The 25,125-nt window shown below is 36.6% G+C and overlaps 1 protein-coding gene across 2 annotated transcripts; it reads right to left on the reverse strand.

Annotated features, from left to right (window-relative positions):
• Positions 1–814: 814 nt before the first annotated feature.
• Positions 815–14,493, reverse strand: LOC140242623 (type I iodothyronine deiodinase-like). Of its 2 annotated transcripts, none has more exons than XM_072322376.1 (4): positions 14,451–14,493; positions 6,009–6,206; positions 3,839–4,011; positions 815–2,350 (listed from the first exon to the last, which is right to left on the reverse strand). In XM_072322376.1, the coding sequence occupies exons 2-4, from the start codon at positions 6,201–6,203 to the stop codon at positions 2,098–2,100; spliced, it is 621 nt and encodes a 206-aa protein (XP_072178477.1). In that variant the 5' UTR covers positions 6,204–6,206; positions 14,451–14,493; the 3' UTR covers positions 815–2,097. The 2 variants fall into 2 exon arrangements, with proteins under 2 accessions (XP_072178477.1, XP_072178478.1); XM_072322377.1 differs by lacking the exon at positions 14,451–14,493 and adding an exon at positions 13,948–14,042.
• Positions 14,494–25,125: the final 10,632 nt, after the last annotated feature.

Raw genomic sequence — 25,125 nt, forward strand, 5'->3', positions numbered from 1 at the left:
GCGCGCCTTTACAAAATTGAATGGGGGGGGGGGGGGCACGCACCCCTCCCCCTTTTTTCTTTTTATTTCTTTCCCCCCCCCCCCCCAAAAAAAAACAAACAAACAAACAAACACAAAACAAAACAAAACAAAACAAAACAAAAAAATAGAATAAAGAATAGATAAATAAGTAAAAAAAAAATAAGTAAATAAACAAAGGGGGGCGCCTGGTGCGGTCCTTCCTGGATCTGCCACTGGCACGAGACTCTAAAGTTAGCGTGTTGTTAGCATGTATTGTGACCTTGCGACAGTCTCTGCAGGAGAATGCCTGCAACTTCCTATAAAGTGTGCGTGGTGACAATGACTGTGCGGCGGCTTTTGCACAGAGTGAAGGACCAATAAGACATCCAGATACCTCTTAAAAATCCATAACGTTTACACGAATTGTCCAGTTAACTCCTCAAACTCAGTCGGCTATGTGTTTTCTTCAAAGATTTACACGCAAATTCAATGCGCCGATACACGACGCGACGGTTTGGGTGAATGACTGGTTGAGTGTCCGTCCTGGAGACTACGTTGACTGCATTTCTATGTCAAGTTAATACTGTGAGCTCGCTTCATCGAGGCCGCACTATATTGCGACAGGGGTAGACAAAAAGTGTTCTTAGACAAGCAAGTTATCCCGCCTAACCCATTTCGTAAATCAAAATTTACTTTTATAGAGTCATTAGCGGATAATTACACGACGTACAAAGAAAAAAAAAACCCAAACAAGCACAGAAAAAAAAAAACAGGATTGCACATAGGCAGCAAACAGACGCACACTCATAATAGCTTTCATGTTTCAAAATCTTTTTTATTCTCAGGTTTGCTGTAACTTTGGGCACATTTTGACCCACAAAAAGAAGAGAAAAGGAGTCATCATTTACAAGCGTCGGATATTCAGTAACAAACAGTTTGTTTCTGCTTTGTAGGCTCTCAAGAACGAGTTTTCGCCTAAAAGTGTCATAGACTTTGTCAACTGAAAAATGCTCGTATAATGGATTCCTTTTGCACCTTTTCTTACTTCACATATACCGTTACTGTCAATACTCTAGCTTATTTCAAATATTATCAATATTTCATTACTATCATTATTACTAGTGTACATCAATACAGCTGCATTATATTGTGACTCTCATAATTAACGGTAGTATGATGATGATAATGAGATTCTCATTATTGTTATTCTGAAAACTCACAACATTCCTTTGACATATTACATGAAGTAAATTCTAAGAAGCTCTTGTGGCTTTGTGGGTAAAACCGTGGGCTCTTAATCAGGAAGTGCCTATATTCCACTTATGGCATGAATGGTTACAGTGGTTGAGCCACAACACCCTAGGAAATTCAGATAGTTCATCCTGATTGCCTGCACAGTCCTTTGAAGGTGCAAGGTGCTGCTAAGCCTTGCTTTCAAGAATCCATTGCTTTCTCAGTGGCCACATAACACAAATCAATTTTGGGTAATTTAGTTTAATCTAAAACTCTTACATCAGTCGAGTGATGACGTCTGAACAATGGTATAGTGGAGGCGAAGCGATACTACTGTGAGCAGGAAAATACACCCCACAACGTAAGAGGAAGATTTCCGACAATTGATTATAAAACAACTTCAAACAAACTACGTAGACCCTATAGTATACATAACAAACTCGCTAGAGGAATTGTAGTATTCTAGTTTGAAGACACCAAGAGTGATCATAGAGGTCAGTAAGCACTTTCGTTTGTCTCTTTGTCAGTTGCTAAATTTGGCCATCATGCGCATTAAGTTTCCCCACTTTTGATTTACATTCATCTTTTGCTACTTAGAGAGAAGATAAGAACTGTCAAAAATGCTACCAATGACAGAACTCATACTCTGCGATGATATAATACTTTTATTACCATAATGATATCTATTCGTGACTGAAGCCCTTGAGTTTTGTTGACTGCATCGCAGCGCAATTATGGACAAGTTCATTATGGATAAAGTAGACATAATTTGATCAAACTCTTTAATAACTTATCAATTCTATTGGTGACTTGTGTTGAATTAGCCAATCATGGACATTCATTTTCAGAACGCCCTCGCTGAGTTTAGAGATTGGCCTGCAACCAGTCACGTGCCTCGTGCGTCATCAGGCGGGTTGGCTCCATGGTCTGCTGGAGGATTGTTCTACTGAGGTAGGCGACCTTCCCGTCCTTGACGAAGATCACGCGATCCGGGTGCGCTTTAAAGGTCCTCGAGAAGCTGTTGTCCATCTGATCGACGACGAGACGAAACTGGGATATGTCCGTGACGTCATCGGTCATGCATGAGTGAGCAGCCTCGTCAACATCGAGCAAGTCCCTGCAATTATTCATCAAAAGACATCTAGGATTTCATTTGCAAAATACAAGTTGACTTTCGTAACCAAAGCAGGCCTACCGATTAATGGGGTCTATGCAGACAGACAATAATACTGCGCATAAACGACTGCGAAAGTGACGAAGGCATGACGTGATAGCTTCTTTTTTTTTTTTATAAGGAGTACGACCAATCCCAACGACAATGTAAGGTTCATTGACAGTTTCGACATGGGGCTACACATGAAGCTCCGTGATATCGGCAATAGTGAATGGACGTTTTGCGAAGGTCGGTAGGCCCAAAGGCTTGTAAGGAAGGGGTTTGTTCTTTTCTCAAGTTACGCTCTACGCCGGTAGGCGCGACTCAAACCTGATTTGTTCAATAAGGTAAACCTTTTTTTTTTTTTTTTTTTTTTTTTTTTTAACAGTTGTTGGTGAACATATCATAATTATTATGTAGACATATTCTGAGAGAAAAGAATTCCCCTCGACTGCTTGTCAGAACTTCGATCGACTCCCTCTCAAGGCCCTCCGTGAGAGCGTTGAGTTAGACCAATATTCTGCTTGTAAGTACGATGCCTACAGATACCAGGCAACACCTTGTGCACTTCGGGCGCCAATAACTAACGTGCGCTATGATCCTTATTTCTTATCCTAATCCTTCTTCGACTTTGAGGTTTTCAAGCGAGGTTTACTTTATCATCCGCAATGTCAAGTCTTAAAAATCTACATGAAGGGTTTGTTTGCAAAAACCGATAAGTCCATTTTTTTTTTGATCTCTGTCAAAAAGAACAAAATAATACCTTTTAAATGATATATTGGTCACTACATATAAAGGGATATTTTTGAAGTTATGGTCAAAAGAAGCAAAAATTTTCTTATTATTCTCTTTATTTTTCTTGAACTTTAATCTCAAGTATCTCCATTTGGCAAATATGGACTTATCGGTTTTTGCACACAAACTCTTCACATGTATGTTTTTGTGTTTTGTTTTGTTTTTTTGCAAATGAATGTTGGTACAACAGTGACAAATCCTTCGACATGCTTACATTTCAGATACAAATTCAAATATTACCTCTGAAAATTAGCCGATTGTATTTTTATTTGTGCTGTGTAGTACACACAAGACAAGTTTGTAAGTTTGTAAGTTATTGTTGTACACGTATGATAAACTTATTGTATAATCACTTGATCGTACACAGGCAGTAATGGGAAGGAGATGAATACAGGACAGGATGTTGACAAGGTAACGAATAATGATTCGTTCTAAGCATATTTGTCTCATCTTTGATATCACTTTCATCATAATAAGGCCCCAGTTTTATTTCAGATATCATTGTTACAGTTAAAACTGATATGATTAAATCACAATGATGATGATAGTAGTGAAGATAGTCACAATTATCTCCGACAATCAATGGCCAATCATCATCATCGATATAGGGGGAGTATAATGTCTACAAAATAAAAAATAGAACAACACGTTCGTCACCTTGCCGCAGTCATTCGTTCCTGCAGCGACTGGTGCTGCTTCATGTAGCTGACGTTCGTCCCCATCGCCCAGTCACCCACCGGATGAGCCTCGGCCAAGTAGACGGCGAGGAAATCGACCTGGTTTCGGAAGTCACGGGCGAGAGACGCCAGCGTGCCGCCTAATACGCAGGCCTATACAAAAAAGCAAAGTCACAAATGACGTTTGTTGCGTGCTTTTTATCACGTCATCGGGAGGGGGGGGGGGGGCACACATTGCCCAGACCACAACCTGCTTTCCAAGTTATTGAAGTGAGAGTACTTTTTGACATAAGTTATATCCTTGTGATTTTCTGTGGCATGCAACTAGTGTCATGTCTGGATAATGTTCTGTAACTACGCAGGTCCATAAAAGACTTAATTATAGAATGCTTGTAGAATGTTAGTTTTTTTTTTTTTGTTATTCAACAGATCCGGTTTTTAAACATGTGTGTCTATACTATAAGGTAAGCTAAAGCATTGAGGGGGGGGGGGCACTGCCAAGACCTCATTCTTCTTTCCAAGTTAGGTGACTTTGTGAAAATTTCGGGTGTCATTTCCTTTTGACCTGTTTGTTTTTTTTTTTTTTTTAGTGTCATGTTTGCATGTTTGCTTGTTGCCAAATAAATATGGGCGATATAACAATTACATGTTTCTATTATTCCAGGATGTAGGCCTCACGTTAATCTTTAACGAGTTGTCTTTTGATAGACGACGTTATTTTCATACTTCTCATTTATGAATATTACAAAAAAAAAATAATAATACAAGTAATTTTACCTTGTAAACAATGTGCAGAAAACAAACAATATACATGGTGATAACACAGCGATTGTAATGATAACTGGTCAAATCGAAATGGGGTTGAACAAAGAGAAGTATGACGGGACCTACATGACAACTAGCTTGTTTGGCTCTAAGACCCGAGTAATCAGTGTTTGAGAAACGGATAGAAGATAAGACCAGGCGATTTAATGGTACCAAATAAGAAAAGCGTGGTATGCCTATGTGATAAAAAAAGATAAAAAAAAAACTATACTAAAATATGAGTCATTACTGTGACCGAGCTATCTTTGGATTCCGAAGTAAAGTAGAACCTGATTTGCATATGAAGCCTGCTTTGGTATAGTACACTATAAACTGTTGTTGCATTAAAAAAATCACAAGGTTATGATCAGTAAGACCAAAGACACAAAAAGGAACATGTATAGCCATTTATTCATTTGGTGCCTGTCGTCAAGCTCTGGGTAGAAAGTCTCATGCTCATATATCATGCATACATGTCATATCTCATGCATACATGTCATATCTCATGCATACATGCTCATATCTCATGCATACAAGTCTCATGTTCATATCTCATGCATACATGCTCATATCATACATGAAATATGAGCATGCATACATGCTCATAACATTATCTCATGCATACATCCGCAAAGTAAAAAAGAAAAAAGCAAGAGACAATAACGCTACTCTTATCACAGCCTTGCCCAGGATGCAAACCTCGAAAACAAATATGTGGAAACAGCATGCATTTTGGCCTCAGGACTTATCAAGAGAGCATTAGTTGTATGCAAGAGGTGAGAGAAAGAAACAAACATAGAAGTAGCAAAAGGCTTTTTTACAATGAATAGTTTTGAAACTCATGTATTGTCCCTGTAATCCACGATTTTATCCAACTAACTTCAGCCACATCATATTAAATGACACTGACACTGTGTGTGCGGGACATCAGAGAACTAGAGTAAGATTCACGAAAAGGGTTACCTACCTCACCATTTTTTTTAGAGCAGTAAAGGGACAATAATTATTAGCCACTATTCGTTGAACATCTACTCTTCCAGTATAAAACGTCACGATGTTGCACACAATAATATGAATATATTATATATATATATATATATATATATAGAGAGAGAGAGAGAGAGGGAGAGAGAGAGAGAAAGAGAGAGGGAGAGAGGGAGAGCGGCGCAAGAAATTGAGATGTACTACATGGACGTTGCTCTATTTTGATGGGTTTTTTTTTTTCTCTCTCTATAGCTTTCAGCGAGCTCCATCTTTGCCAAAAATTATGTAAGTTCATAATCACATATTATATACATATTTCATCCCTCTCTCTATGTATACATGATATATATATATATACTCACCCTAAGCGGGGGTCAGGAAGCTGACGAAGCCAAAATCATCAGCGGGCGATCCTTGTTCACGTGCAAGTCTTGAAGACTTACTGTCGATCCGTCCAGGGTTACGAGGTTCAAGTTGGGAACAGTGTCGCCGACGGCTACCGCGTTTGTTTGCGCCAGAAAGCTCCTCATCAGAATGGGATCCGCTAACTCCTTCATCACCTGTTATGTATTCAAGGTGAAAGTGGAAGGACGTGGATGTATCATTGAAAATGTCATGATAGTGATAATAACAGTTGCATTGTTGACGATATATTATACTTGTTATCGTTGATGACAATTCAAAGTTTATTTCATTATTCGACAAAACATACACATTTCACTTCCTTTGAGAACAGAGAATTAGGTAAACAGAACATTGTAGAATAAAAAGACTACACAATATTATTGAGGAACCTTATAGTACTATTTGATAGGTCGTAATGAAAACAGAAGTGGCCAAAATACAACATTGCGCAAAGTGAGAAAAAATGGAGGGACCCACTAAAAAGGCAGAGTTTGTAGAATGTTGGCCCCCTCTGGTAGAGAACATCAATGGGAAGATAAATTGAAGCGCCGTTGAACAAACAAACAAACAAACAAACAAAAAAGACAATGATATGGAAAATTCAGTTACCAAAGATCCAACATACTGATTGTATTATACCATCGCTCTTATCACAGCTACAGACTACAGTGAATCGGACTTCTTTGAACTCGGAAGTGGGCCACAGCGTAAGCGCTAAAGAGGAGTCGATAGCGTAGGTCTCTATAGGAAACTTGCGCCGTGCGCCCGCGTACGCATTCTTGACTAAAACACCGGGACGCGTATATATACACCCCCGCCAAACGAAGTTTGAAGGGGGTATATAGGAATCAGCGGACGGTCGGGCGGTCGGGCGGTCGGGCGGTCGGGCGGTCGGGCGGTCGGTCCGTTGCAAATCTTGCGTCGCGAACTACTTCCTCAGTTTTCAACCGATTCCAATAAAACTTGGCACAGATGTGTGCCTTGGGTTGTAGATGTGCAAGACGTATTTTTTGACACTACCGGGACTATCCACCTTTAAAGGGGCATAGTCCCGGTAGTGTAGATGGCGCTGTTGATGATACTGCCGATCATTGTTAGCATTGATACGAAGATTACCGAAGTTGAGCTGTCATCAAGAGTAAAGTGCGTTGGTGTTGCTAAGTAACGTTGCCTTTGTTGTCTTCTTAGCGCATCGCGCAGTCTGTAATAATGCCAGGGTGCGTGCATATGTGCTTGTTATTGTGACATCACAAAAGAAGTTTGCTAAAGCTGTCATCCCCCTCAGCCGATTCATGAGCCGAACTGTGATCGGACCACTGACTACACTGAATCGGACTTCTTCGGACTCGGTAAAGTGGGCCAAAGCGTAAGCGCCAAAGAGAAGTCGATAGCGTACAAAGAGATTTTCCCCAGTGACTGCTAGAGTGCGGAGTCTTCATACGCCCTGTACTATTGCTTTGTGAGCGCAAGGGGAGCATTGGATGACAACGAGGCGGTACAACGGTAGGCTCACCCCTCGTGCTAACACGCTAGCAAACGAGCAACCGAGGAGCAGCCAAAATCAAGTGCGTACTCGCGTAAAAGTTCAGAAGTTCGCGTAATGCTGTAGAAATGTATACATAGTACGCAAAGTCCGCCTGAAATCACTGACTCCATAGTAGAGTCCGCCCTCTAGTGGTGGGGAGGAGAAAAATCTCTTTATATCTGTGGTAGGTCTCTATCAAACAGCGTGTTTCTACTGAACCCCAAATTCCGGGTCTATCGGATTGTATCCGATAGAGGGGGCTGTAGAAACACACCAGTAACGGTTTCTTTCCGATGCAGATTCTGATACCGATTCCGCTTAAGGGTTGTTTTACAATCAGGGTACGCACTTCTGTCTCATGGGGGTGAAAAAAAAAGTTTTTTCGTATTCCCTGATTTTTTGTCGCTGCATTGTAGGATAGTTAAATTTAAATAATCTAAAAAATTGGAGCTTAAAGTCTTCAACTTTTCTTTTTATTGCATGAAACATGCCAGTGGTGATAAAAATCTAGCCCTCAGACCTCTGATACCATCTTACCACACCCTGACTAGAAATTACAACTTCAGGTGAAAAATTAACACATTTTTTGATAATTGAAGGATGGTGAATATGAAAGCAAGTCATGTTTTTAAGTTTTAAACACTTTTGTTCTTGAAAATTCATGATTTTCATGGAAAAATCCCCAAGGCAGTCACCATGACATTGAAGAATTAATGATCCTAAACTCCACAAATCAGTTATACCAGATTTCTTTTATATCCCCGATAGGCATATCAAGGGTGCTTTTACAGGCAGAGTTTGAATGCCCTGTGGTTAATGGTTGCCGAGATAAGTAGTGTCAAAAAAATCATTCGGAGAGGACATTTCTTTTTCGGAGAGGACATATTTTTTTGACATATAGATAACAACATAACAAATACTTTTAAAATGTTTAGCCCTTAAATGATTGATGAAAATTATGATTGTCAAGTTCAAAAAGAACATTTCCTTTGATACATTTTATCGAAATGTAGAGCAATTTCACATCATGTGATAAACAAGCCATACCAACACCCCCATAAAGGTTGTGACAAAGAAAAAGAAAAGAAAAGAGAAGCGCAACCCATAATTTAGACATGCAGTTGTGCCAGATTGATTGGACTTCACAACACTTTTAAAGAGTTGTTTTACATGTAATCTTTGAATGTCCTTTGATAAGTGGTAAATGAGATATTAGAAGACCAATGTACATTGTGTATATGTGTACATCATTCGGAGAGGACTTTTTTGACACATAAAGATACTGTATGAAAACATGATACTCTTTCCCCTTTTCAATTTATGAAAAGTAGCATTATTTATTCAACAACAAGGACATATTTTCAATTTTTTTTCTATGAATTTCAATAAAAATCAAAGAATTGGATGATACTGAGAATCCCTGAAGAATACTTAGATTGGGCTACATAAATTACAAGTCCTGTAAATCCTCAAAGAGGCGAAAGTTTTAAAAAGTTTGTATCTCAGGTAAAGTACTGCATAATAATGTTGTGTAGCACCAGAGGTGTTTTTGTATGCAAATCTTAAATGCACTGTGACATAATGTTTACTAAAAACATTTGAAATGTCACTTTGGAGAGTATACCTCTTCTCAAAGAGGACATATTATTGACATTCACAAAAATTGCGCTCAAGATAGATGTATACATAGAGAATGGGTGCAGGTGTGGCTCTTCATTGTTATCTGCAGTTTACAAAGTGTCAGTAAAAAGTGATGCTTATGACTTTCTTGATTATCATATTGCATCACATTACAAATTAAACCCTATCATGGTAAAACATGTTCACATAGTGTAAATTAACATTGTATGGTGTGTTCCAAGCTGACTTCTCTTATATTTTTTGAAATCCAAACAGTTTCTTACATGAACAAGCAACTTGTAATACTCTTGATATATCAATTATTTGAGATGCCTGCATGAACAAGTAAAAGGGGAAGGCATTTTTGTTTCATTATCTAGGCATTCTTTGTGTGTGCGTGTGTGATAAAAGCATTCTTTATTATGTCTAATTACACATGTAGTAAGTCTTTGAATTAAATCAACATGTATTACAAATAAGAAAAATCAAATAGGCCCAAAATCCAAAATGTTTTGGACCAGTTTCCACAGAATAACATTTTGCTTCTAATATTTATATGGTTGTTAAGGCAGAAGGGCTCCTAATGCACTATGAGGGCAGAATTCTCAATTCAAGTTGTTTGCAATGTGAAATAATGTAACCTATTACAGGAGCTTTTCTTTCAGATTTTATATCGCATGGATCATACCCAGTACATTTTCGTTTTTGGGAGCACACTACATTGTGCTGCAATGCAGAGTATTATGTATTTACACATGTGGAGTTTATTTATGATTCATCTGTTTTGTTGGGGGGATAGGGTAATTAAACCATAACCATAGTAATGTGTTTTCTGTGTGCTTGTGCATAAATCTTGGTGACTGTGTGTTTTCATTCATTTTTCTTGTTTATATTCCATTCATATGGTGAATGTGTCAAAGTAATTGTCCTCTCCGAAATGATTGATTCTGTGAATATAAATGTCTGTACAGCGAACCGAAGGACTCTGGTTATGTTCAGTGTGTGATGAACATCATTAAATATGATATACATACTAATAGAAAACAAAGAATGCTGAATGTTCCTCACTTCTTCTTTTTTTATTTGCAGTTTCATCAATGGGAGTTTAAAATGATATTATAAGTCAAAGGGGCATTTCCATTCAAAAGCATTCATATTATGAAATATGGGGGCAATATGATTGTAAAATGTTTTCAATAAATCATAACTCACTTTTTAGCAATATTTTGTAAGTTTGTTACATCTAATTCTCATTTTCATTCATGTGTAACTACCATTCGGAGAGGACATTTTTTGTTTGACATGAGTTAAATAAATGAAGAAAAGCATATGAATAAGTCTTGATACATGTAAATGATAGACAACTATTAGCACTGATAATAACACAACTAGGATTTAAAACGTACATATTCCTGTGGAGTACTGAACAAATATGTCATTTTTCGGAGAGGACGCTTTTGGACGGAATTGAAACCATCAAAATTCAAATGTGCACTGCCTGAAAATTAAATGAGTGTGGGTTACACAAATACCCTGTATGTGTAGGGTATGAGTGAGACTCTGCAGAGGGTATGTAATTGTTTGAGTTCTGAAGTCTTCAAAAAAGTTATTAAACTGTTTTCGGAGAGGACATTTTTGGACGGAATATGCATATCAATCATGCTTCAAACCCAAATTTTTAAACTGTGTCGTAGATATCATGACACACACAGTTTTTAATATCCACATTTCATTTGCTCATTCTGATATTCTATTTCTGTGTTATGGTCGTCGGTTTCATAGATGTTCATTCTCAAATTTTGAAAAAATCAAATGAGACTGTAAAAACTGCCCAAATTGGCTCATTTTGACATATTTTGAAAATTTTGTAAGCTTTATCAAAATTGTTTTCGCTGTTTAAGGTTGAGGTAACTAGGCCTAATAACATGCCATACCAGATTTTGTATTAATGTACACTGTTTTTTTGCTGGACGCTGATAATGTCCAAATCTGAAGTGCGTACCCTGATTGTAAAACAACCCTTAACTTAACCGTCTAATGAGGTAGTTCTTTCCGGGGCAGTTTCCAGTGCACAGATATGTGTGTTCCAGTGTCAGCGCTGTAGAAACACGCCAGGTTCAATAATCCGATACTGACCCGGAAGACAATCACCAGTTTGACACACACGTGTACGGTAATGTGGCCATGACTTTAGTTTTATGTTTTGCATGCATGCTGCAGCTATTTATCTAACGTTAGTTGGGTGTCTCCAACACGGCCGAGTATCAGGTTCTAACGTTACTAGTCACAATTTGCCTCAGATTTGACAAACTTGTAAAGAAAATACTCTGAATTTTAGCATAAAGAAAAGACACACGAACAGGGGCAGGGGTGTTATTTTAACACCGTTGCGCTGTGATTTTAAAACCAAGGCAACTAACACTAGTAGGGCCTAACAGTTAACGTTAGATTCGAGCTAGGCCTAGATCTACTAGGCCTAGATCTAGACTACTCAGTCTAGAACCTATCGCTAGTTCTACGACTTAGTACGAGTACGACTAACTTGTTACATTCTATTATTGACAATACTATAGGAATACCTACTACTACTAGCGCTAACAATACGTGTGAGATGCACATTGGGGTCTAAATAAATATTCTAGGCCTAATTTATTAGTAATACTTTTTAGTTCGGAAAAGACAAACTCTAATCAAGTCTAGCACTGGCAAACTAGTGTTAGGGTTTGTTTTACGAACTTTTTGTCATTATTCTAGAGGTTCGTTACTAGGGTCTTTTATAGTTTGTTAATCCGACAAAGAATCAAATATGGATCTTGATGGTAGGGCCTATAAAAATACGTTTCGTTAGTCCGAAAATGAAAGGAAATTAAAACATTGATTTTTCGAAACATTTAAAGCACATTTTGTCAATCCAATAACGGAAAAAGTGAGTCCACTTGGGGTGTAACGTTAGATGTCTAGTTAACGTTAGATTTAGAGGCAGGGTGCCTAACTAACAAACTTTAAAATCAACGCTATCTAACGATAACCGTTAACTGTTTTGTGAGGCATCCTAGCAACAGCTACTTCTATTCTAAAATCTAACGTTGACTTGGAATATAACTAACGTTAACGTTACTACAGTTCTAGTGTAGTAGATGTTACATAGACCCGAGTTTCTACCTGAATTAAATCCTACCTGCCCAAAGAAAGAGGTCTAACACAGTTAACAGTTAACGTTAGCCCTATTCACGTTAACGTCGTTAGGCCTTTGTTCTAACGTTACTTATAAATCCAATGACACACAGTCGATCCTTAGTTTAGTTGTAACGTTAGGCCGTTTGTGTTTAATACTCTTAACAGTTAGACTACTGAACATTCTAATTTGTTAAGTTAGAGTGGTTCTCTAGGTCTAGGGCCTAATTTAAAGGGGCCCTGAAATTCAAATGCATGTTGATTTGTGTTGATTTAAAATACCCTCAAGTTCTCAACATCACTTTATTGGTGAAACGAATATTCTAACGTTATAAACATTCCATTTATTTTTAACGACTATTGTATTCTTCAGATTAGACTCTAGAGTTCTACTTGGCAACGCCCAAAAAAAAAAAAAAAAAAAAAAAAAACACACACACACATTTCAAACTTACATGTTAGTTCTAACGGGCTAACAGCTATAGGTCCTATCTACTTTAAGACATTTCTAATCAATATTATTCTAGAGATGACCTCATCTGTCAGTCATTGGTAAAGACTAAAATACTGAAATATTTAACAAAATACATTAGATTTAGAATAACATTAACAGTTACACCTTCCCTCGCCATGTTTTTTGTTAGTCCCAATGATATTATATGATAGAAACATGCAACTTCTAATCTAAGTTATGCTGAGTCGAAAGGAAGGTGCATTCCAAATCCAAATGTCTTTTGTTAAACATTTCTCATTTTCTGTAGGGGCCTACTTCAGCAATGATTGACAGATGATGTCATCTCAAGAATATTTATATCAGAATAATACTTAGACTGGATCTAGTTCTAACTGTTAACGTTAACGTTAAAACTAGAGTCTATTGATTAACATGTTAGTTTAGAAGGATTTTTTTTTTTTTTTGTGGGCGTTCCCAAGTAATCTCAAGAAAAATAGAAGAAAAAAAATGTTAAAAAGTAGAATCTAGTAGGCTAGAGCCTATGGAATGTTTCTTAGAACCCCCCTTGTAACAATGGAGATATTTGTTTCACGGCAAAAGTGATGTTTTCAAATAAAATTGGATTTCAGGGCCCCTTTATCGTTAGTAGGCCTAATAGTAAAAGTAGGCCTACTCGTAGGCCTTAGTTACGTTAGAATCTAACGTTAGGCCTAATGACAAGTAATGATGTGGAAATCACTAACTAGTAACATGAATAGAAAGACTCTAATCTAACAAGTAGAAGTAATATTAGAGCTGTAACAAGTTAGATAGTATCCAGTCGCAGTAAGCCTAACGACTCTAAGTTAGGCCCTATGGCCTATTTATGGGATCATCTAACAATTGTTAGATATAGGCCCTAGATCTATCTATCATAACGTTACACCTAGTAAAACGTGTAGGCCTAGGCCCTAATCTAAAATAATTTTTTATCTTAACTTGTTAACGTTAAATGTTAGACTAGAAATATGCCTAACGTAGGGCCTAGCCCAACAGTTGAGTCACTACGTTAGAGGTTCTAGAAAACTACTTCTACTCTAACTTGTTAGAACTAGATCCTAGTTAGAATCTAGATAGAACTTACAGAACTCAGACGCGACAGAAGCTGTGTCTCTGTGAACTGATGTTGTCTCGGCACCAGTTACAAAAATCCAATCTTAAAATCCGTGAAAAATTGACGTATTGGTAGAAAACTAGTTTCTAATCCATATAAACGCTGTGAAGAGCTAACGTTAGAGTAGGAGCCCTAACGTTAAGTTAGATGAAAACAAATTCGTCCAGCAGCCGGTTGTAACTTGTATGTTGTACTTGTACCCACACTAGGCCGGCGCCGGACCGGCCCAGGGCCGGCAGTCCCTGTGCTCAGTTTCGTTAACCGGTGATCGCATCCGCACGGTCCTACTAATTGACGCAAACTAATGCAAACTAATGCAAACTAATACAAACTAATGCAAACTAACGCAAACTAATACAAACTCAATGCAAACTCAATGCAAACTACTAATCAATGCAAACTAATGCAAAATACTAATTAATGCAAACTAATACAAACCATTAGTGGTGAAAATTAGGTTGAATTTACAGTACCTGGACCTGGCTCTTCCGAGGCCACTCTCACGTTAGTCCTCTCGAAACAAAAACTAGTATCGATCAAGTAATTCCATTCTATCGAAGAATGACTAACGCAACTGCTCAACAGTCAACACTAACTTGAAAAAAAAAAAAAAAAACATTTTATGAATATATCATTAAATTCATATTTCTGGACCAAATAGATATCGTTTTGAATATATTTCGCTTTCAAAATTCAGAAAATGTAAAGCAGAATGATGCCCAGAAATACGGATATTAATGATCGATCATAAATGCCGAAATACTAATTGATGCAAACTCGACGCAAACTCCAAAACACAACGCTATCCTATGCGAAAACAACCTATATCGATTACAAATATCGGGAAATGACACCCCGAAATACTAATTAATGCAAACTCAACGCAATCTCCAAGACACAACGCTATCCTATGTGAAAACCACCTATATCGATTACACATATCGGAAAATGACACCCCGAATGCGCAAACTCCAAGTCACATTATAACGTTTTCCAATGTGAAAACAATGTAAATTGATCATGATTATTATTGTTATTGTTATCATTTTTATTATTATTATTATTATTATTATTATTATTATAACTATTACTATTATTTATAGTGCACTTTTCCCACAAGGCCTAAAGCGCTTACAATCAATTCAAAACATGTACGACAGTATGTGTAATTCGATAAATGTTACAGCTATGAACTACGAATATCGGAAATTGACACATCGAAACACTGTAGTAATGCAAACTCCAAAACAAAAAGTTTTCCTACGTGAAAACTACCTAAATGGATTACAAATATCGGAAAATAACACCTCGACATTAAAAAGAAAAAAAAAATGGTCTCACAGTATTCTATCACAGTCCTGTATCAAATTTCACTCTTGCAGAAGCGCAAATCTATTCAACACCAGATTGAATTGCAGTTTCAAGTTAAGATTGTTTCAAATGCTGTTAGACTGCCGTTGGAATATTTAGAATGCCGTAGGAATATTTATGATGCAATTTTATTTATTTATTTATTTATTTATTTATTGCAATTCTTTATCCAGAGTAGCCTGATCAGCATGAAATATATAAACAGTAAAAAATATTACATTTCAAAACAGTATAAAGTAATCACACACATCAAGTATTTAAATAAAATAATATCATACAATCACACAGATTTAAAATAGACTAACTGCCGGTCTTCCTCAGGGCTCTGTTTTCATAAAAATCCATGAAACATGAACAACATCAACAACGGTAACAACACCAACAATAAGAAAACAATTTGTTTAAAAATAGATATTACAAATTGTGGCTGATCAGCAACGGGACACGTAATACAGTCAAATATAAAAATGAAGTGAACGCACATGTACAAACATCTGGAAATACGATAAAACAAACTGAACATCTAGAAAAAGGAGAGGAGAGGAAATGATATTTCCTATTAAGCGGCTGCAATCAGAGTGCAATCAGAGTCCAATTAGAATACTCTTCGAATGCAGATCAATACTTTCCATTTCGAATGCTCCTCGAATGTTTTAGGCATGGGTAAAACATTCGAGCTGGCCTCAAGAATGGGCCCGAACACACTCAGAATGTCGTCAAAATTTTTAGAATGCACTTCGAATATGCAGGAATGCAGGAAGAATTTTCATTCCAACGACATTCCGGCTCATTCCGCCTCTGGTTGGACGGGGTATCAGAAAGAATTTTAAAATCCACATTAATTTCATCAAAGAAATGGGCCGATAAACATTTTTTTTTTCTGCAACACATCTTTACCTTCTTTGGCTATCAAAATAATCATCGCTTGTTTTTGAGAAGCGAATAATTCCCTTATTGATACGCTTCACTTTAGGCTACTAAATATCCTACAACCGGTCAAAATGTATGTATATATACATAATATATATGGGTCAGAATTTTGAACGATGTACAATTGAGCCAAAACAACGCAAAATTTAAAAAGTAGGAAATCCTCAAAATAATTTATTTTATCTGAGTATAATTCAAACATTAATATGAACCCAATTATACTAGGAATTTCCCAGAGGAACAAATTTTTTATTCACCGCGGAAGTTTACCATGTCCAGAGCAGCGAACGTCCGTGAGGAATAGCACTGCACATACATTTTGAATACCATTTAACATATCAAGGGGTCGGTGCAATATAGTGCTAACCCACACAATAGTCATTTTGAGATTATTGCTGTTGAATGTTTGGAAAGTCCATACATTGTACATTAATAAAACATGAATGCATGCATTTTTATCATCTCATTGGTTGAATTCAAATATGATATTTTCACGGAGGTTAGAGTGAAGGATAAGGATTATGAAAATGCATGTAACTCAATTTTGACAAAAGTGTGGGTTAGCACTATATTACACCGACCCCTTCATATGCTTGCAACAATCTGATTCAGTTCAAAATCGTAACCAAATATCTTATGGGACATGTGTATGTGTTGGCAGAATATTATGCTTGTACTCTTAACCTGTACGTTATGGTAGACAACTGATTATTTAACCAAATACGTCATTTCTGTTGAAATATTACTCTTCCGCTATTCACAAAATACTTTCTCCAATTTACGCGCATTTTACAGAAACTCAATATTTCGACCTCTTATTTCACTATCCCATACTTTAAACCTTACTCAAAAATGATAAGATACTTTTTAAAGATGTATCTGATCTGGGCAGTCGCTATAACCCAACAAATATAACATAGTTTTCATCACGGAGGTTCGCATATAGCTCACGGACGTTCGGAGCAAACAAGATATTGAACAATGCAGTTCTTTTGAGTTGGAAAAGCATTCTACTCACAACAAACAGCGATTTCATGTCGAGAACAAACTCCTCTGCAAAGTCCTAAATAATTACTACCGATTCTCAATTATAAAAGTTTGTTTATCTTTCCATGCTGAGGAATGAAAGAAAACACTTTTTCCATCTCTCGTACATGAACGTACAAACGTACGTGTAATCTCAGTGATGTATCTGTGCATCCTTAAGAAGGAATATAATTTATCAAAATTTTGTAATCATGAAGTAAAGATTTAGCTCCTAAATTTGTTATCTAAAGTCTACAATGCAAAATTTGCTTATAACGAACATGGTCACAGCAAAATATGACAATTAAGAATTGACATAGAAAAACAAAATAAATGTGCTCCGTTATCGTATACGATGTTTAGCTCGGGAGGGCAAACGAATACCTTTCAATGTGTATAGGAAGAAATCCCTCTGCGTTTGCTCCTTGTGTTACACACTGTTACCAAGGAGAATTTGTGTTATTTATTCAGAAATGATATACGGTCCTATACTCCGAAGTTTCGTCATAACAAGACACAGTAAGTCCATATAACTTGGATGGATGTTTGCGACTTCGATATTATACAATATTGTTCGTTATAACAAACATTTTGTATAAGCGCGTCATTTCGGAGGATCGCTATTCATACGGTTTGTCAATCCGAAAATTGGTTAAGGTTCGTATAATTATGAAGCTATATTATTCGGTAAATGATAGGAATCTCCGAAGGTTAATCGAAAGGATTGTTAATTGGAACATGAAAAATCCTGTTCGTTTATCCAAATGTGGAGAATCAAACTAACAACCAAATCCCCCAGATTTCAAAACCTCATAATAATCGCTTTCACCTAAACTAAAATAAGGCCCATTCCACTTTTAGAAGAATGCGGACCTAAAGGATAGTGAATCTTAATAATTCATTTTCGGATTAACAAACTTTCGGAATATGAACATTTTTGATAAGAAAAATCCTGAAATAACTACGAACCTTTTTTTTTTTTTTTCATTTTCGGAATAACAAACCTTTGGACATTCGGAGTAACGAGTCTTTGGAAGAGCGAACGCATCAAAGTGCGACCTTACACTCTTAAAAAGAAAAGAGTAAATCAGCGTTTTAAAAGGGGCGAGGAGTGACAGCGTTTAAAAAATGTTGTATTCACCCCATTTCTTGCTGTATCTAGCACATCTAACTGTTGGATTCAGCTGGATAAAAGGGTGAATACAACATTTTAAAAACGCTGTCACTCCTCGCCCCTTTTAGATGTTGATTAACCCTTTTCCTTTTAAGAGTGTAATCCTGTTATTAGATCATCACTTTTTTAAAATGTGTTTTCAAAGTAAGCACAAAAGCACAAACAACTTGAAGATCTCTCTGTCTCTTTAAGGTAAAAAAAAAAAACAACAATTCGGACAGAACTGCAAAGTAACATCGCTTTTCATTGATGAGTATAAAAAACACCATGTCATGATAAATGGAAGATTTGCGTGTTTTCATCAGACAATAAATCGTATAATGCATTATTTTTGTTCGCTTATGACGACATTTCGACGAATAAAAAATAAACAAACAAACAAACAAACAAAAAAGCTCCTCCAGAGGAATTTGGTATAACGGGACTGCACTGGCAATTCTTTTCTCTGTGTGTTGGAGCTCGATCCCTTCTCTGTTTCTTCTCATTTTCATTCAACTGCTTCCACGTCCTTTTGAAACTTGTACGTTTCTTCTTGACACATGCCCATTACAGACTTCTTCCTTCATTTCATCCTTTTTGTTTCAATATATTCTGAATGTTACTGCGGAGCACTTTTCTGTTTGGTCGCAGCATGTTCAGGCTACTTAGGGAATGAGAGAAAAATCGTTGTGAAGAGAAAAATGAGAATGTATCAAGGCATGAGAATATTATGACAATAACAGCGAATGTCCGTGATGGAGACCAAAACTGGATGGCAGCTACCTTACTCAAAAGATATACACGAGGAGCATCTGTCACAAAAAAGTGGCACTGTTCTTCTATCTCCTACTATGTAATCCATGGACATATTCTACCAACGAACATCCGTGAGCAAAACGTTTTCCTTTTGTTATTACAGGTAAATCGAATGCTGAACGTTATTCACTTTTGGGTATGAGAAACTCAGTGATTTGGTAATATTTTCAAGTAACATTAACTTAATGTATACAGTGATATATTGTAATTATCAGAAATTTCCTTTCTCCGACCGAACGTCCGTGAGCGAAATTTTCAGAACCTATAACAGTGCAAATTGTCTCCAAAACCTCATCAGAAAGAAATTCAAATGCACAGAAATTACAGATTACGCAAAATTCCATTTTCCTTGTTTTCAGTGTTTAGCTGTTTTTATGTAATCAGAAGAAAAACAAGCATAAATTTGTGAGTAAATTCTGAGCTGCCTGTTCATCACGATCAAATACCGCCTTTAAAATTCTGAAACTACTGCTCTAAGCTCATTGCTTACTTTGTAAAATTTTATTTGTCGCTATTGGAGCTAAAAGATTTAAAGGACACTTTCGAAACAAGTTATCCCTATCGGTCGGATTGCATACGTCACGAACGTTCGCTGATTATCGTCACGGACGTTCGTTCTGTATACTACTACACAGGGTCATGTTCCAGGACGGGTAACTAATCGACGGAGAGTACGTAGCCTTCCTAACTCTTTCCAAAAATTGAAAAGGTATTGTCAATGCAAATTATAAGAAATTTGACACTCTTTCAGCATATATATTGCTCAGAGAGGGATTAGAGGATGAATTTTCAGAGAAAATAGGTTTTCGGTGAATCGTTATGTTCCAAAAACTGCAGACGAGCCCCAGTCCGCTCTAAACATGACATGCAGTTCCTCGGCTAGAGAGCCAAAGGTAAAATGTATACCTTCGCCATCAAAGCAAGATGGTGCCCCACTCGATAACGTTTTAACCCTATAAAGCCCAAGGGGGGCACATTGTGCTCCCTACCAGATTTTCGTTTGCCACTCCTTCGCCCTTAATCCGATTTCAACCAAATTTGGTGACTTTTCCTAAAATCTTATTGCAAACATTTTGATACATAATTTAGCTATATTTGATGTTGCTAGTTGCCATGGCATTCATAAGCTGACAACCATGTCAGTCAGATTTTGCATCTTTTTTCTGTTCCCATTTCATTTAACAGCATTACAGTGTATGAAATGAGTGTTTCTTGGCTGAAATTTGTTGAAGGAGCAAAATTTGAAGCAATTATGGTCCTGGAAAGTTTTTCTAATTATTTCCTTTGTTTTTATGTGACAAAGGCATAAAACAATAGATATAATAGAGATAATTGAACAATAATATTTTCTGAAGATTGCCCTTATATTTTGAGTTATTTTGATTCCTTCACCCAAGTTATGCCTCTTACTGAGTATATCATTAGTTTATCTTATTATCAATTTGCAATCTCAAAATTCCAGTATTATGCAAATATGAAATGCCATAACTATACATGTACCCATCCCAAACATTTCATCTCAGGTCTCATAATGTATCACTGTGTTGATATGAATAGCGCCCCCATGTGGTGACCTTGAGAAATTTCAAACATAAAAATAACAAAATTCCACTTGCTTATCATTTGTGGCAAATATGAAAATGGTCGGTCTATGATAAGACATATCCAATGGGGATAAAGAAATTATTCAGAAAATCATGTTTTTAGCATATTTCCTATGTATTTCTTTATATTTCGGTAAATAGCGCCCTCCATGGGTGACCTTGTGAAAATTCAAATGTACGGTCATGTAGAGTATTAGTTACTCTACCTAGTGCCAAATATGACGATGATACATCAAATAATAAAAAAGTTATATAGGAGGGCACAATGTGCCCCCCTTCGGCCTGCGAGGGGTCAAAATAGCTTGGGCTTGATAGGTTTAATCATCACGGATGTTCTGTTTTTTCTCGGAGATTAGGCTAAAAATGTCATTTTGGTTCGCATTTGACAAGGGATGGAAAGAAACTCAAAACGTACATATTATCGTGTAGCTAGATCTTACTTGATTACGACTCAGAACAATATCGCCAATAACGTTTAATGTTCTGATACGATCTCTATTAGTAGGCATAAATAGCGGACGCACGTCCGTGACGAAAACTGAGTATAATCTTGCATAAAAGAATGTTACGTCCCATGTACAGTCAGTAGACGTACAATTTTTGCACTGAAACACCAAATTTTCGTATACAGTTGGGACAACAAAGTGGAATTTGCAGCAGCTATAGAAATAAAAGCATCACGGACGTTCGTCAATTTAGGGCTTTGATATTTCAATTGTTCTCTGTAATTTCATACGTGCTCATAAAGTTCTTATAGTTTTGTGGTAAATACCCATGATATGTCAGATCCAAGGTCAGATATTAGATTATTGTTTTATTTTTGATTATTGATTATTATTTTACCTTATTTTTAAGTTTTAAGTCCCTCTGTCAAATGCAAAATATCAGTCAAAAGTCACCCAACAGGCACCAAACCATACATTTCCTGAAAGGAAATTTACCAGGCTTTGAGATGACATGAAAGAATCTGGTTTCTTAGATCATCCTGGTGTGTTCTATTCTAAAGGGAAAGAATGTCATAAGGTGCGAAAATTAGCAATTGTACATCCTTATATATCTCTCTCTCTCTCTCTCTCTCTCTCTCTCTCTCTCTCTATATATATATATATATATATATATATATATATATATATATATATATATATATAAATCTTCGAGTGATCCCTGAGGTCACTCTAAAATGAGTGAAAATGAACATTTTCACTCAAAATTCACTCCAATTTCACTCTAAATTCACTCTTTTTTGTATTCACTCTTTTAAGAGTGAATAATCTATTATTTTCACTCGATTTTTTTTTAGAGAGTAGATGATCATTTCCAAGTGGTAAATTGTATAATTGTGTATAAGCATTTTATTAGCATTATTCGTAAGGTATAACATCTATTTGTTTATAATTTCATGAAATGAAGTTCTATCATAAATAATTAGATATTTTCATGAGATAATATCAGTATTATCATATTACCATAACACAGACAGACACACACACACACACACTCACAATAGTTCACCGTAATAAAATTTGGTATTTTTTTTTAAACGAAAATAAAAAGGAGCAAAAATAAAATGGCAATGGTATGTCTGCACGTATTGACTAACGTCAGTACAAAAATGAGAATGATTTCCTGAATCGTGGATGAGTGAGCACACATCAAAGGCAAATTTGGTTACTTTTTGAAAGTATATTACGGTCTTATTTTTTTTTTCGGGGGGGGGGGGTGTCACGTATGCTGTTTGTTGTGTATTGTATATAATGATTAATCGCTGTTGCTGTTTCATCATCCATCACTTCGACCCCTTCACATCAACTGTGACGCTTTTCATGTTTTTTTTTTTTTTGTGAGGAAAATAGCTGTGTCAACTCTCATTAAACTGCAAAATCCATTTAGTTTAGGATTGTTGTAAGATAATGCAGCCAAGATCTAGCAACCCATGTCGAGTTAGAATAAGAAAGAGTAGTTGTGTCTTCATTGAGTAAGCACGTACACTTTAAAGATGGAGTAAAAACTGCAAAACTATACTCTTGATATTGAATAAGGGAGTGGTGGTACAATGAATCATGAAATAACAACACCACTAAAACATTCACCGGAAGCTGAACCCCACAAAAGTAACTTTTGTGACTTTTGAAAAGTGACCATTGTCACTCCTACATGACTATAAAGATCACTGTAATTATTTTCCACATAGAAGTTTGTCAATAAGTGTAGCAATATCCCTGCGAATTGATTTTGCTTAAAACTTATTTTTTCGTTAAGTGAGATTATTTTAGGGGAGTGTGTATATCGGTTATGTTAAATACTGTTAAATAAAACAATAAATCAAGCCAAACCTACCAAACTTTCAATACCCCATGAGATAACGACATTTTAAAATAAAAAGGCATAAGATACATACTATGCAGTTATGAATGCAAACATATAAGCAGTACTATCAGTTCGGCCAACTTTTTTATATTGAACGTATATCATGTTAGCATTCAAAAAGATTCCATCCTCTTTTTTTATCTCCCATTTCATCATATTTTCTTCATGTATTTCAAAGGAAGGCGAAAGCATTTATCTTAATCTTTCTTTTTTTTTTCTAGGGAAGATGGGGCGATGATCTGGGGCCCGTTCATAAAACGTGTCATTAGTGACAAGTTGTCATAGATGTGACAAGCTGCTGAAATCCTTGCATCTGATTGGCTGAGAGCGAATTTGTCATAGAAATGTAGTAGTTGTTACTGATGACAAGTTTTATGAAACGGGCCCCTGATCTTCTGTATGCGTTTTTGTTTTTGTTTTTGTTTTTGTTTTTGTTTTTTTTTTGGGGGGGGGGGGGTGGGGGAAGGGGAGGGGAAGGCCGAGCATGTTGATTCAATAATCTATTAATTTCTTTAGGTTGAATGAATGGAGGGCCAATCTGAAGTTGTGGCTGACCTAGGTGATACTTCTCTCTGATGATAACGTAATCGTCATTCGCAATACTGCACAGGTCACGTTGTCATCATCCTATAAACCTGCCAACCCTCAGCTATCATCGATGGTTGTGGATAGTAGGCCTATAATCACTCTGCAGAAGTTAACGAAACAATAAAATCAATTGTCAGCTGAACTATAATATTCCCATTCAGGTCCAATCCCGATCCCGATTGTGAAAGATATTGTATCTTATCTCAACAGCCCGCATTGGTTCGCGGTATTCGTATTGAATTGAATACTTGAATTGAATAACTGAAACGGCACTGGTCTTACACTCAAGACACAGTGAACAGTTCCAGCACGTTTATTTTCATATTTCACTTGACATCAAGATACATCACAAAAAGAATACAAACAAGCGAGATACAAAATATGATATAAGTCGGGTCATGAATAGAAACTGTGTCAGCATGTACATAAGACAATTGTCTATAACGTGTGAAATATGATGGAACCGCAAAAGCAAAGTTTGTAAGCGCAGCTTCCAGGAAAAAATTACCAATGTAAATTTGCTATGCAATCAATGGAGATAGGACACACAGTAATAATGACGAAACTATATGGAATCTAAAATATTTAAATCAAGGTACAAAGGGAAGAAGAAATAAAAGAGGAGAAAAAGAAAAAGGAAAAACAAGAAACCACAGAATAAGAACTCAGTGTAAACATAGCATATAGATACACAAGTATACGAGCACATATCTAGAATCAAGTCCATAACGACTTCAAAATGTAAATACTGATGTAGGGATTATATAAATGGGATAATAAACCAGAGGTAAATCGATCATACACTGCAGGTTGATGCGTCATACATTGGATGAGGATACTGCAGATAGCATATCAAAAAATTCTAATCAGGCAAGTTATATTCATTAAGTAACGTTGATTTTAATTTTTGTTTAAATGTAAACATAATAATTAGAACATTTGATTAAGTCTGCGGGAAGATCATTCCAGAATTTGGGTCCGGTAAAAACAATACAGTGTTTTTGACTAAGGAGTGTGCGAGTACGTGGAAGGTGAAATTAGTCTCTTTGTCTTATGGGGTAAGCATAAACTGCATAGTTTTTTGGTTTTTTTTCTGAAACACGTGGATTTATACCAACGACGTAAATCCGTACTGAGGAGTGGGGAGGATGGTCGGCGATAGTCATCATCACCACGAATACAATTGACAAGGCCATAACCGGACCGGCGCAGCCTTGTGGGGGATGGGGGGGGGGGGGGGGAGAGAAGCTTGGTGGGGGCTGCATGCCCCCCCCCCCCCCACACACACACACA

This window comes from Diadema setosum, chromosome 19, assembly GCF_964275005.1.
Source record: "Diadema setosum chromosome 19, eeDiaSeto1, whole genome shotgun sequence".
NCBI lineage: Eukaryota > Metazoa > Echinodermata > Echinoidea > Diadematoida > Diadematidae > Diadema > Diadema setosum.